The following is a 13,171-nucleotide window of genomic DNA, read 5'->3' on the forward strand; positions in this document are numbered from 1 at the left end:
TTGGCCCGACTAGAAACGCATAGATGCCAGCATTAGATGCTGTGTATATGATGGAGCCCCGACATTCTTGAGGGTTTGCAGCGATTTTTTATATTGAGGACGGTAAGCTCGGCGGCTTCAAAGGAACAACAAGTTGGCTACTGTCAATAGCCGGGGGGATATTAGCAATAGACATTAAGGACCGGCCACTTGGTAAATACCAATCCAAAGAGATTTGCTCAAAGCTGGCTCTTGGGTGCTCTTCTCTAGCAGCTCCACGTGGCCAATGCCTACCTGATATTAGCTTACCATTTCGTCTGTGCCTTTTATGCCGTTGTTGCGTGTGAGGACATCGATACTGAACCATCAATGTTTCAACGGGGCGAGGGCTCAAGTGCTCGGACTTCGGCCGAAAGGACCCCAGACCCTCCGACGGCGCCGCAATTCTTCAGGGCGCCCCCGGGAATTCGGCTACTCCCCCCAAACCCCCAGAAAACGGTCGGGAAATTCCCCCAACTGAACCATCGGGCCATCGGGATCAATTGATTGATAACACAAAGAAAGAGGGAGGGGTGGAGCCAGGTGCTCATCTGATTGATAATCCCCCATGTAGGCAAGACCGCGCAGCATGCTTGGCCTACAAGGTTGATGCAGTATTCATATAACGATACGGAGAGGCCTCGAACCAACCATCGGAACTCGAATGGACTTCTTTTCATGAACTTCTTTTCATTTTTCCTATTTGCAAACATAGAAACATGACTGAGATAACATTAAATTCGCTGAATCTGTCTTCGGTTCGAGACAAGGTGGTCGTACTCGCAGGTAAGTCACGATGCGTCAATGAATAGCGATACAACAGGACACTAAACGCATGCACAGGCGGTGCCCAGGGCATTGGGGCCGCAACAGTTTCTACATTATACCGAGCAGGCGGCCACGTTGTGTGCGGCGACTGGAACGAAGACGCAGCTCGCTCATACAACAATGCCCTCATTGCAAATGCGGGAGACGGCACCGGCAGCATTCAGTTTGTGAAAGTCGACATTAGCAAGTACGAGTCGCAGCTTGATCTCTTTGACGCAGCCATCAAAACCCATGGACGCGTGGATATCGCCATCTGCTGTGCCGCCGTGGGCGAACAGGCGGGTTGGTTTGAGCCAGAGAGCCTCGACTTGGAGAGCGTCAGAACCGTAAGTCTTGTCCGGCCTGGAAACGGGCTTACCACCCCCAATGTGCTTTGCCTGACAGCGGATGCCTTGAGGCGAGCAGCGTTGTTGTTTTTTTGCCAACGGTATTAACCCTGTGCCGCAGGTTCCAACGCCTCTGGCGGATATTCTCGACATCAACCTGAAGGGCTCGTTGTACTTTACCCGGATCGCACTGGCATACCTGCGGCCGCAGGGACCAGCAGAGGGACGCGGAGGCTCCCGGTCCATCATTCTGCTGTCGTCGGTTGCCGGCTTCAAGGAGTCGCCGGGGCTCTTTGCCTATTCGGCCTCCAAGCATGGCGTGCTGGGCATTATGCGCGGCCTGCGCTTGTACACGCCTGCCAGATTCAATGTCCGCATCAACGTGGTTTGTCCCTGGGCGACCGACACCCAAATGCTGGGCCATGTGAAGAGGGCGTGGGAGGCGGCGGGGTTGCCCATGAATCAGCCCGCGGATGTGGCGCGAATCATCTGCGAGCTGGCAACGGGCGAGCAACACAATGGCAGGGCTGTTTTCGTCGGAGGCGGGAGGGGATATGACATCGAGAAGGGCATCGATGATTTGGAGCCGCAGTGGCTCGGGGAAGAGCCGGCAAGGGCGTTGAATCGCGGCCAGCAAGTTTTGGGTATGGTAAGTAGGCGCTTGCAATCTGCTCCCCCGGACCATTTGATGCTGAACAAGTTCTGAACAGGGCGAGAATTGGGGTAAAGGCAAACTGTAGGTAGGTTGCACTTGCCAGCTTGAGACGATGGTGGACGAAGGCATCAAAAAGATTGAATATTGCTGGCGAGATGGACCTTTACCATATAAGATTCCTGGCTACTGTTGGAGAAAGCTAGGTATTAGCACCATGCAAGTAGTTTGTCAGAAATACGGTAGCATTGGTACGGAGGAAATTCCATCTTTGAGCAATACTGCCGTGTGTTGTTGTCTTGTTTGGGCTACTTTACTCGAAATTGAATGCGAAATTCCATGGGATTAAAGACAGTCGTCATGGTGAATCAGTTAATTCAGAGGTATTTAATATAGTTCCATTAGCCGTCGTTTTGCAACACCGCATCCTGTCACAGAATTTGGCGGACAAGCGGCCGATGCCACGCGTTTTGGACAAATTTTGCCTGATTCTCTTTGCTGCGTTTTGGCCTACAGCTTCTCACCAAGAGCCAGTTCGTTGTGTCCACAATCATTCTCCACGTGGACTATCTTCTGCGGCTTCCAGAAGGACTCGGCGATGCTGATCTGTCGTACGACGAGTTTTCTTGTCTCAAACTTAGTGCGCACTGCCCGAATCATGCTTCCGCATGTGGAAAACGCCTTCCGGTTCTGATGTGTGTTCACGGTATGCCCCCCGGCGCCGTCGTCCAGTGTACATAATATCCATCAGGAGGCTCCCGAGTCATGATGTTCGCCCCGGCATCGTCGCGAGTCTGCGGTACGTCACGAATCACTCGTCGTTTGGTGGGGAAACGCTCCCACTGTAGGGCCTAGATAGTCTGAGTCCCTTCAATGTTCGGACTCTCTTACCTTTTTTTGGGAACAATCGCCTTATTCTAGGTGGCGCTTGACATAGCTTGTCCCTTGTACTGTCAGATTTCTGGCAACTACGATGCGACTAACCCCGAGGCAGACCCGACACGTATCGTTGCACAATCCATGACCTCGGGGAACCCAATCATGCTTGTCACTGTCAACCATCTATTCAACTTGTTCGCGTTCGGATATCAGAGTTGAAAGACCTCGCCTTGCGGGACCAAAGACTTGCAATCGAATTGGCGGTTCGAAACATTGACGAGTTTGATGGAGATCCAGCCAGTGACGCCTTGTGTGCCTGCTTGCTTGGAAAAACACCTCGAAGCATGCTGACAGGAAGCGCAGGGCAGAATCACGTTGGCCGGGAAGAGTGCTGGCGCCGTTTATGTCCGCGCCCATACATTCCTCGATGCGCAGTACAAGGCGCAATCCTCGATTCGGCGTCTCTGCATCTGTCACCCCCAACAGCCACAGAGACTACTAACGACACGATAAAGAAACTGTCATAAACTGCATGGAGAATAGCCAAAGTTTCGCTTCGTGAAGCTCCAGTCGCCATATTAATACAAGCACTGTCCGAGTGCAACATTGCATCTATGTTCCTGCAATCCGAATCAGGTCTAGAGGGCTGGAAAACGCTTCACGCTTGATGATTGGAGACGTTGAATATCAGAAACCAACAATAAATAAACATTCTAATAATCAATAAGCAGGGTTTGGTTATGTTTCATTGGATACAAGACCTCTGGACAGAGGTTTTCCACACCACAAGACTACCCAAGTCAACAGCTTTATCCCACAATGTCAGACTTGTTGTTTCCACGATCGTAAAGCTGCCGTCCTCCTATCAGCACCTGCCCAAGGAATATCACCAAGTTTCCCACGACATAGGCCAACCCTGCCCCCATCACGTATCCAATATCCAACAAGCCAGGGAATTACTGCAATTTGGAACCCTTGTCAATCTTTGTCTTCTCCAAGAAGTAGGCTATCCAGTTGACAAGTATTTGGGCCATAAAAAGATAACCCTGTGGGCCTATCCTTGCTCCAGTATCCCGTTCCGGGTCAGCCCACGCAGTGCCTGGGTACAAAGCGGCGGACAGACCGGCCACAGTGGTAAGAGAACCAACAATCGCCGCAATAAATACAGAATCTTTCGCGGCCGTAGGGTTGGGGCTGCGTCTACCCAGAAGGTAGAGGGTTGTTAAGGCAGATAAAACACCAAATGACATGCTCTGGCCGTTGTGAAATTTGGCATGCGGCGGCCAGCGCGGGTTGTAAATGTGCGTCTCGTTCCAATCGGCAACATAGGCGAGAGAAGCGAAAACAACGTTATTGCAAGCCATGATTCCGCGCGGGAGAGAGTTGAATAACTGGAACATGATGGAAAATGGTTGCGTCTGTACTGAGCGGCTGTTGTTTATTGCGTCGTCGAAACGTAAGATCTGGTGATGGCACTTTTTTTTCAACTTGACTTTACGAGTGGTTTTCCCCCTCTTTATATGTTGTCAATGATTGGCCACGAGTCACAACGCCGACAGCATCAATTACTAAACATTCTGGTGCCGGGCAGCCCGAGCCGCGCGGGAAGGTTTGACGCATCGCTATTTGCTCCGAATAGCCTACATATGTACATTGGCGACATCTCTACACCACAGGATCAACACACTCGTTTCATCCGCGTTCCGCTGTCACGCTTAACACCGCCGATGTAGGCTATTTATCCAATGATGCTCCCATTTATTACTTTAAGGGACACCTTGGGCATGTCATTCGTCACTCGAGGTCGGTAAATGCAGCGTATTCTTGGCCCGAAATACAAACTCAACTTGACGCAAGTCAATCGACAAACCGGGGCATAGGAGGAGGCATAGCAGCCTCCCTACCTGTATATGTTAATTGCGGACAGAACTCTGTGGTTGAACCTCCATGCAAGAGTCGTCACGAATAGCACGAAATACGCAGCGTGCTCACAACGGCGTTGATTGCTGCAGGAGGTCCGGTTAGCCTACGAGTAACAGAGTGATAATCCAAGTTATCTAATCAATACTGTCGATTCTATCCGGTCCATCTGAAGCCCCTCCTTTGGCATCCCACTTATGCCTGTATGTCTGAGTAAATAACGCCTCCACCACTTTAGTTGCAGTCGTCTCCGTCGCGCATCACGGGAGTAAAGGCACGAGGCTACGTTTTGCTTGTCACAGACTTGGCCAACATCACCCTACGTCCAGGCGAACACGGATTCCCCCACGTCCTTGTACCGTTGGGGTGACTCGCTCATAATTACGACCAGCCCATAATCATATTGCTTGTGTAAATGGGGTCTGAGACTTTTACATTAGATCCCTACAGTGTGATTATATGCTTTATATGCCTTGTCATATTTGCTCAGGGGTGCTCCGTACTGACTCTCTCGTGCAACCAGTCAAATGCGCAAGGAGCACAAGGAGCATGGAGCGTATTCAGCCAGACGCCTGTTACAAAGTCGCATTGGTTGGGCCAAAGACAAGATGAGCCGAAATCTCTCAAGGATTGTGAGACATTCACAATCAGTTGTCAATGGCGGCAGGTGCGGGCTGCGGGCTAGTAAAGATTCAATGCCACAGGAGTAAAGCCGACCGTCATCTTGCGATTCAAGAACGGCGACAAGAGAACCAGGAGCAATAGTCCACGATAACTCGACTGCCTTGAGTTGTTGAATCATGATGCCTACCGTCTGTATTTTACCTCTACGCAAATTTGATGCTCTCAATGTTGCTCATCGTGTAGTGGATACACTGAACATCGAATAATCATGGCTCCATCTGGTTCTGAGTCACTTTTACGTACGGAGTACTCCGTACTATCTCAGCACTATCACCAGACATCTCCACTATGATATCTTGAGGCGGCACCTGGGGGGAAGAGCCGGCGAGGGCCAGCTGTCAACGCCCTTGCCAGTTTGAGAAAAGAGCACCGGGGAGAATAATGTGTCTGCCGGGTCGTTTGGGAACCGTGGCAGTGAATGGAATGTTAGTACCCTTGGTCGCCGATTGTAGGGTTCAATATGCATGGATTTACCAGCCCAGTCATTTACGACAGAAACTTCTACAAGCCTCATCCCTCATCACAATGACGTGTCACTGCGGGGTGAACCTGTCGACAACGAACTGCATGTAATTAAGACAATGTGTGGAGTAAGCACGCACCGACTTTATCCGCGACAGTGCCCGCCATTCTCAATTATATCGAAATGAACTTCTACATCTAATCTATCTCTTCCATCTCTTCCTGCTTGGTTACCTCCCAATATGGTATATTACATTATGTGTAATATACAGTCCGTGTAGTATAGCAGGGAACGGATTTGGCTATATCGCTGGCGTCATTTTCATACGCACACTGGTATAGCTGAACCAAGACAATTTCACCACCTTGTCCCCGCTGATTGGATCAACGATTGACCGGCGCAGCTCAGCAAGATACTATTCATAAAAGAGGTACCGGGGTAATGAGACGTAATCATTGTAAGCGAGGACATATTCGGCAAGTATCTGCATATGAAACGTAAGAAGGACGTAGGTACAGCGCAATGGGAAAAGCATCAGTATTATAAAAACACCAGGTCTTCCCTTCCAACATTGGTTTCATCATAACAGTTCCTCGTCGAGTCAACATTAAATTTCCCTCATCACTTACAGCCATCACCGTCCAATACTACTCGTGGGTTGCCCTTCTCGAGATCTAGTGTATCGTATAACTCATTCATTTTCCCTTAGTCACAATGGTTAAAGCTGTCTTTGCCGTCGTATTGACCCTCTTGGCGGCGGCCAATGCGTGCGAGCAACGTTGTTTCGTCAACCAAGCGCAGAGTGGTGGCAACCAATGCACCTACGACTGCCACGCTGATCAGGTGCGATCAGCTCAGCAGAATGCTGCGGATTTCGGGGGCGCCCTTCGTCAAAAGGGGTTTTCTTGCGGTTCCAATGCAGGGCAAGTGACATGCCAGAAGACTGGAAATTTCGGAGGATGTGGCGACCACTCTTGGAATACTGGTCGTGGCTGCTAAAGCCATTGTGCAGACGGCAGCAACAATCCAGAGTAAGATCAACTTGGTTGGAATGGCGGAAGAGTCTCGGAACTAATAGGGCATTAGTCTGGTGTGTGCTGTTACTTTGGGCTTCTCCAGACAGTGTTCTCCTGGAAACCCTGGCGATCAGCCAAGACTCTGCGAAAAGAACATCGGCTCTGGGGCCGTCACCAAAATGTTAAACTCCCAAGTTAGGTTGATAGGGCATTGTCCAATATATTAATGCGTTACCTTCGTTCCGACTCTTGTTAAATTGAAGAACCGTCTGGCAGCTACGGCCACCGTGAGTTGTAGATGCAGACATCTTGATGAGGCGCCGGCACTAGCAGAACTTCTCAGGCGTCTGTTCCGGCTTATACGCCAGGTGTTAACGATGACCCTTTCTCAAGTTCGTAGTAATTACAGAATATGAATTGAGGTGCTCAGCAAACCCTTTCCTTTTATACCCACTAATGTGACATGTACATTGGCCATTGACAACATACCCTACTACTTCTGTCTCAATCGTCTTACAGGCCTTGATCAGGTCTGCGTAATAGAACACATACAGGATCATCGAGAAGGACGATTGAGTCTTGTGCAATTTGCACTTTGATTGGTCTTGAGGGTGCAATTTGTTATTGCTACTTTATAGCCGTGGCTCCTGAGAAAAAACGTTGCCCATCGTATCATCTCATTTCTCAACTGATGCTTGCGAAGCTTCAACAGGAATTATTGACGAGACACATTGTCGCAGGCCACAAATACATCCATTAACAAGGAAGATGCCTTACCCTCAGATCGTGCTTCTGGAAAATGTGTTAAGGAAAGTGCATGATACGGTTTGTCAATGAGAGTTTTGGATCCCCAGTATGTCGACTGGGGAGTGGTCGGTAGACAGTAGCCACATAGGCAAGCCGTCTCCCCATTATAGTTTCTAGAACTTTCCTCTGAGCACAACAATGGCTTTGTACGCCTTCGGCTGTGTATCGTTGTCTTTGCTCTGTTTTCAGGGGATTGCGGCGATGGCCTCGTTAAAGTGCTCGGCGCCCTGACCCCGATGGAGGCATGCGTTGAAGAGTAGCACCCAGGCCTTTTCCCATTCCATACGATAGATTTGGAAATGTCTGTCCCTATTGACGCCCAATCTTGGACATGAGCTTCTCCTCGGACTTGTGTTTTTGAATGCAGAACAATACTACTTACTTGCAATACTTCTTATTCGCTATTCTGCATCTCTAGCCAAATACAGGCGGGCCAACCGGCTTGTGGAATAAATTCAACAATGCGTTAACGCCAAGTTTGATAGCAATACCCCACGTTTTAATGTCAAGCAAGGAGGACAGAAGCGTTTTCCTTGAACAGCCTGACTTGGGCTTTTTGCCCTTCATAATTTTCTTCAACCAATAGATTGCTTTCGGTGCGCCTATCAGGGCATAACTTGCATGCTCGGACGCAATATCCCGTACATATTCGACACTAGCACCTCCATCGCAGTACTTCTTCACAACGGCATCGGAATCAGCGACCCGGCTGACTTGATCGAAAACAGATTTGTACCAGTATAACGGAATCTTTGGTGTCTTTTTACCCAGAGCATTCTCATTGAGAACTTGAACGACAATCTTGTTTTGATACATAAAATTTCGGTCATCAAACATGCCGATAATGTCTTTAAGGAGGTACGCGGCAGCGTTGGCCAAAAGGCACCGGGTCCCAGCCTTGAAGAATGCCTCGGTTTTTTCCGGCTTCAGATGATCCAGGACCAGCTGCGCCACGTCAGGATACTCTGCGGACAAACCTAGAATGCCAGTGGGGATCAACCCTGCGAACAGTCCCTTGTTGATGGTAGTGAGCGCCTTGGTAATGTTGGGGACTGTACCGCCTACGGCAGCGCCGGCAATCTGAAGCTCAGGGGCATATTCTGGTTGAAGCTCAGCGGCATGGTTGGTCGCCAGACTGCCGCCGGAATATCCCCACATGGCAATGGTAGAGTTGCCGCGGATGCCGGTAAACGGAGACGAGTTGAGAGCGGCTCGGATTCCATCCAGCGTAGCATAGCCAGCGCGCCTATTGGCCAAGAATGCGGAATTTGGGCCTTGGAAGTCGGGGATAACAACCACCCAGCCTTCTCCGAGAGCTCCTTGGACGAGAAGCAGCTCCCCTTGCGTGAGGAGTGTTCCAAGAAGTGGCCCGGATGCTGAGTGGAGCTGAAGGGCATAAGACGGGGCACAGTCAATAGATGCTGCGTCTTCTGCGACCTGGTAGGACAGGAGCTTTGAACGGTCTGCCTTGTGCGGTATCAGCACAGTGAGCACGGTTGCTGTTGCGTTGCCGAAGCTGTCTGTAGTTCTATACAGAATCTGGTAACTGGAATTCAGGTTGAGCCGCGCAATGCCGAAAGCGGCTATTGGGGAGAGAGGCTTCCGCCGTTTTAATATTGTACCAGGTTCTACCTGGCCAACATTGTCAGGAACAGCATAGAAGGAGTCTTTACTTGGCACCATGGGACCAGACCGTGGGCTGAGCGGTGTTGGTATTGCTTTTGCCATGGTAGCCAAGACGGCTGTAAGAAAAACTCGAAGAGACATGCCCATTATTATTTGCCAGGTGATGACTTGAAAAACATAACCGGCGTTGGAGAAAGAAGCCACAACCGATAGGTTCAAGGTGGAAAATACGAATGAAGAAAAAAAAAGAACCAGCCTTCCTTTAAATGCTTAGAGTATTTTTCACACGGAAATGGCCGATTACACTAGGGCTACGGCCACGAGACTAGGGCAAAGTCCGTCACTGACTTGTTGTATTTAAAGACGCCTTTGGTCAACTAGGCCTCGAGAAAAACCAACGACCTTTGATACCAAAGACTGTTATTAGATGAAATGAGTCATGTTGCTCCAAGCCTTTCCACATGTCGTTTGTTGCTCGCCAACTCCAAGTTCAAAGGTGCAATACTGTGACAAGGGCTAAAGGCATGTGGGCTTGTGTCGCTCGGAAGCTGCGGTTAATTCGTCTTGACTAGACCATCTGGAGGCTTCCCCTTCAAGTTGAGGCAGCAGGCAGTTGAGAACTGAGTCGACGTCGGCCAAGCAGAAGCCATTCCGAAATAGGCACTGCGTTCCAGAGATATCGACAATGCACGCGCATGGGCACATGGCAGCTAGTGGACCTGGCACGGGGAAGTGGGGTTATTGTCAATGCCCTGGGGTTTACCTGGGGTGATGCAAAAGGGGCCGTGCTGGCAAAAAAGAAGAGATATCCCGATGGTGGCGTTGGGGTTGATGCATTGCAAGCGGTCATGAGATGTTAATCTATTCAATGTTGGGACATGGAGCTGTATGCATGAGCGCTGTAGCCCACATCGCGACCGCCTTTGATACACACACATCCAGGCTGCCACACCCTTACATGTAAGTTTTGTGTAATTGAGTGGAAATCGTGATATTTATTTATAAATTAAAGGTCGGAATTGAAGGTTACTGGGCGCGTGGAGGAAAATAACATATTTCCATTTTTTTGTGTGTAGAACACACCAAGGGGTGTGGGTTGTGGAGTCCCCGACCCCATCGGGCTAGTAAAGTGGGCTACATCGCTCATGAGGCAAGAACCAAACTGCATGTGGCCACTTATTCTATTTCTTTTTTATTTCTTTTAGAAATATGCCATCATGTTCGTGATACGGTAGTGCCATTGTATTTCTGACATTAAATCCCAAGTCTGCCACACGGCTATTGCAAGACCGGTCCGGCCGACTCACGGACCCGGAGCATCCGACTCACCAACGCCGTCAATACCGTCGGCGAGACTATCTTCCAGACTTGTCCAGCCTGGCAACCCAAAAAAATCCATGAGTAGTTGCTCAGCCCTCTTGGCGGGCTTCACATCACTCAAGTCGCGGCCCTCATTTTCCGGGGCCGGGGGGAGTTTGCTCTGTGGACGAAGTCTACGGAATACTTGAATAACGTCTGTCCAGTTATAAGGGCCCGCAAACGCAAATAAGCGCTCGTCTCTCACCGCTGGATCGAGAAGCCCAATGACGTGAAGACGGGCCGTATCCTGCACGTCCACGTACCATTCTGTTTATTCCCACGTTAGCACTTTACCTGTGGGAGGAGACGGTTGTCCTTACGCGGTGGCAAGAGATGCAAAGCCGTCTTGTCCCCTTGCAGGAGCCTCCGTGCGAGGCCCATCGTCGACGCTGTCATTTGGGGCGAAAGAACACGCCCATACTGTGCAGCGGGCGGTAAAGACTTAGCGACCGTCGTAATTGGTTGCAAGGGGAAACAGTCTTACGTTGACGTTGGGCAAAACCGCGTTCATGACGAAATGCGGCTTATTTTCTCTCATCCAGTTCCACGCAGCTCGCTCACCCTCCGTCTTTGACGCGGCGTAGACCACGTAGGGCTTGTGCGCGGCCGGCGTGCTCTCGCTCCACGCAGCCTTGACCGCGTCATCGTTCCACGTATCTAACTGTAGGTTGGGATCAACGGGCTCTTGTGACGCGATGGCAACAGCGAAATACATACCCTCTGTAACGGTACATTTCTCGTTGGGTTTCGGGATGAGAGCCGCGGTTGAAGACGAAGTCAAGACGAATCTTTTTATCGCTGCGTGCTTCGATGCACTTGTGAGTATGCTTTCCGTCCCCCTCACTACATTTGGAATAACAGCGCTAGGGTCCGGATTCATAAAGACAATGGAAGCTTGTGCCAGTCGCGTTGTAAGTTTTCGTGCCTCCCAAGCGGCCTTTGCAGCGTGAACCTACGACGTGGATGACCCCGGCAGTGTCTTGCATCGCGTCGTCAAATGCTCCTGGCTCCTCCATGTTAGCTGTGACAACCGTCTCGAAGCAGCCCTTGCCATGTCTTTTCTCAAAGAGTTCAGTCAGCCACGGCTTGTGCTCGCGAACGGTCCCGCGGACTCGGTAGCCTAGCTCTAATAAGAGATCGACAATATTAGAAGCAATGTACCCATTGGCTCCCGTGACAAGAATCAGGGAGCCCTTTGAATTGCTGTTGTTGGAGACATGGGTCTGGGAGAAAGTGTTCAATTTGATCTGATAACCCTTTTTGATAGCAAAGATGCCATTTTTCAAGGCCCTTGGGTCAAGAAGAGCCAGCTGGGCCTTCAATGTTGTCTATACGAGCAGCAGTGGGGAAGTCGTCAGGCCACGGTTGCCTAAAACCTCCATCGTGGTCTCGTGACTCTTCAATTGATGTTCTCGTGTAACCTTTGTTTGTGTCCTTGGCCTGACCGTGTACTTTTCTTTACAATTCTGCAATAGAAACAAGTGTTTTTCTCGTAGTATACTTGTAGTAAATAGATGAAATCTCGTCTTTTATTTATATAATATCACGACACGTCTTAAAGCGCATCGTATTGACCCTATACTCGTTTTTCGTTTGCTGAGTTGGGGTTAGAACATCAATGATGTCGACTCACACGGAATCCCTCCAATTGCCAGGCGATTCCTGCAATCACTTCTTGTGTGCGCCCCGGTCAGTTCCCCTTATCCCCTATAGGGTAACCCATGCAGCCAGCCTATTCTGGGACCTGCGCCGTGGCCTGTAAGCTGGACCGTAACATGTCGTGTATACAAGTTCAATATAAATTTCGGCTTCTTTTCGACTGAGTTGCCCAACAGAGAGCATTATCTGACAGATATAGCCTGTCCATTTATAACATGGTGTCTCTAGTCTCCTTCACGCGAAACAAAACTTCAATCTGCAAGTACTGCCGAGACTGGAGCACAGCCAAGGCGAGATTCACGAACTGTCAATACAAATCGTGTTTTCTCCGACAGCAAGAGTGAATACAGCGGGGGTCGGAGAGCCGTGGGGATCAAATTTCAAGGTATTCTTTGCTTGTAAGTCCTACTTGCGCAAATGAAAACACTTATACGACGACGTTTGTCACACGTCCAAGACCAAAACAAAGGCACCAGCCACAAAGATTACACAACAAAGAAATTATCACGAGGACCCGGAGTTGGACCTTGACGAGGGTTGTCCCAGTCCTCACGGACATTTTGTATTTACAGAGACCTCTGATCCCCAAAGACCTCTTGGGAAACCAACGAACTTCGATGCCTGAAAGTCGCTCATTGAATTGAATTTTGAACCAAACCGTTCCAAACCCAGTAACGCTGCCATTGTCAGAGCATCGTTTGCTTGTTTGCTCTGCTTGTGCAAATAAAAACACTTGTACGACGACGTTGGAGGCCATCGGGGGCTTTGCACTTGCCAGACCAAGTGGTGTGTGCAGTATTTGCAGCCCGATACCAGCTTCATACCATATTGTACCATTGCGGCAGTCACCCTGATATCACTGTAGGAGACTTTGCCGCCCATCGCTTCTCAGACGTGGCAAGGTGGCTCCTTTGCCAGCTCACTATTCCCGCCG

At 49.9% G+C, this 13,171-nt stretch overlaps 4 protein-coding genes across 4 annotated transcripts; 1 reads left to right on the top strand and 3 right to left on the bottom strand.

Moving 5' to 3' along the window:
- Nucleotides 1-737: 737 nt before the first annotated feature.
- On the top strand, nt 738-1,912 carry adhA_1 (5'-hydroxyaverantin dehydrogenase; the record flags this gene model as incomplete). Its single annotated transcript, XM_014685298.1, has 4 exons — nt 738-804; nt 862-1,172; nt 1,294-1,821; nt 1,883-1,912. The coding sequence occupies 4 exons, from the start codon at nt 738-740 to the stop codon at nt 1,910-1,912; spliced, it is 936 nt and encodes a 311-aa protein (XP_014540784.1).
- A 1,747-nt stretch (nt 1,913-3,659) lies between these two features.
- G6M90_00g094200 (uncharacterized protein) lies at nt 3,660-4,103 on the bottom strand (the record flags this gene model as incomplete). The annotated part of the gene is made up of 1 exon (XM_014685299.2): nt 3,660-4,103. One exon carries the CDS (start codon nt 4,101-4,103, stop codon nt 3,660-3,662), a length of 444 nt encoding a protein of 147 aa, XP_014540785.2.
- A 3,904-nt stretch (nt 4,104-8,007) lies between these two features.
- On the bottom strand, nt 8,008-9,321 carry LIPA (Lipase A; the record flags this gene model as incomplete). Its single annotated transcript, XM_014685300.1, has 1 exon — nt 8,008-9,321. The coding sequence occupies one exon, from the start codon at nt 9,319-9,321 to the stop codon at nt 8,008-8,010; it is 1,314 nt and encodes a 437-aa protein (XP_014540786.1).
- Nucleotides 9,322-10,522: 1,201 nt separating this feature from the next.
- On the bottom strand, nt 10,523-11,960 carry ALD2 (Aldehyde reductase 2; the record flags this gene model as incomplete). Its single annotated transcript, XM_066131474.1, has 5 exons — nt 10,523-10,845; nt 10,899-10,998; nt 11,063-11,472; nt 11,531-11,894; nt 11,955-11,960. The coding sequence occupies 5 exons, from the start codon at nt 11,958-11,960 to the stop codon at nt 10,523-10,525; spliced, it is 1,203 nt and encodes a 400-aa protein (XP_065987536.1).
- Between the last annotated feature and the right edge of the window lie 1,211 nt (nt 11,961-13,171).

The sequence above is a fragment of the Metarhizium brunneum genome, chromosome 6 (genome assembly GCF_013426205.1).
Source record: "Metarhizium brunneum chromosome 6, complete sequence".
NCBI classification, from domain to species: Eukaryota; Fungi; Ascomycota; class Sordariomycetes; order Hypocreales; family Clavicipitaceae; genus Metarhizium; species Metarhizium brunneum.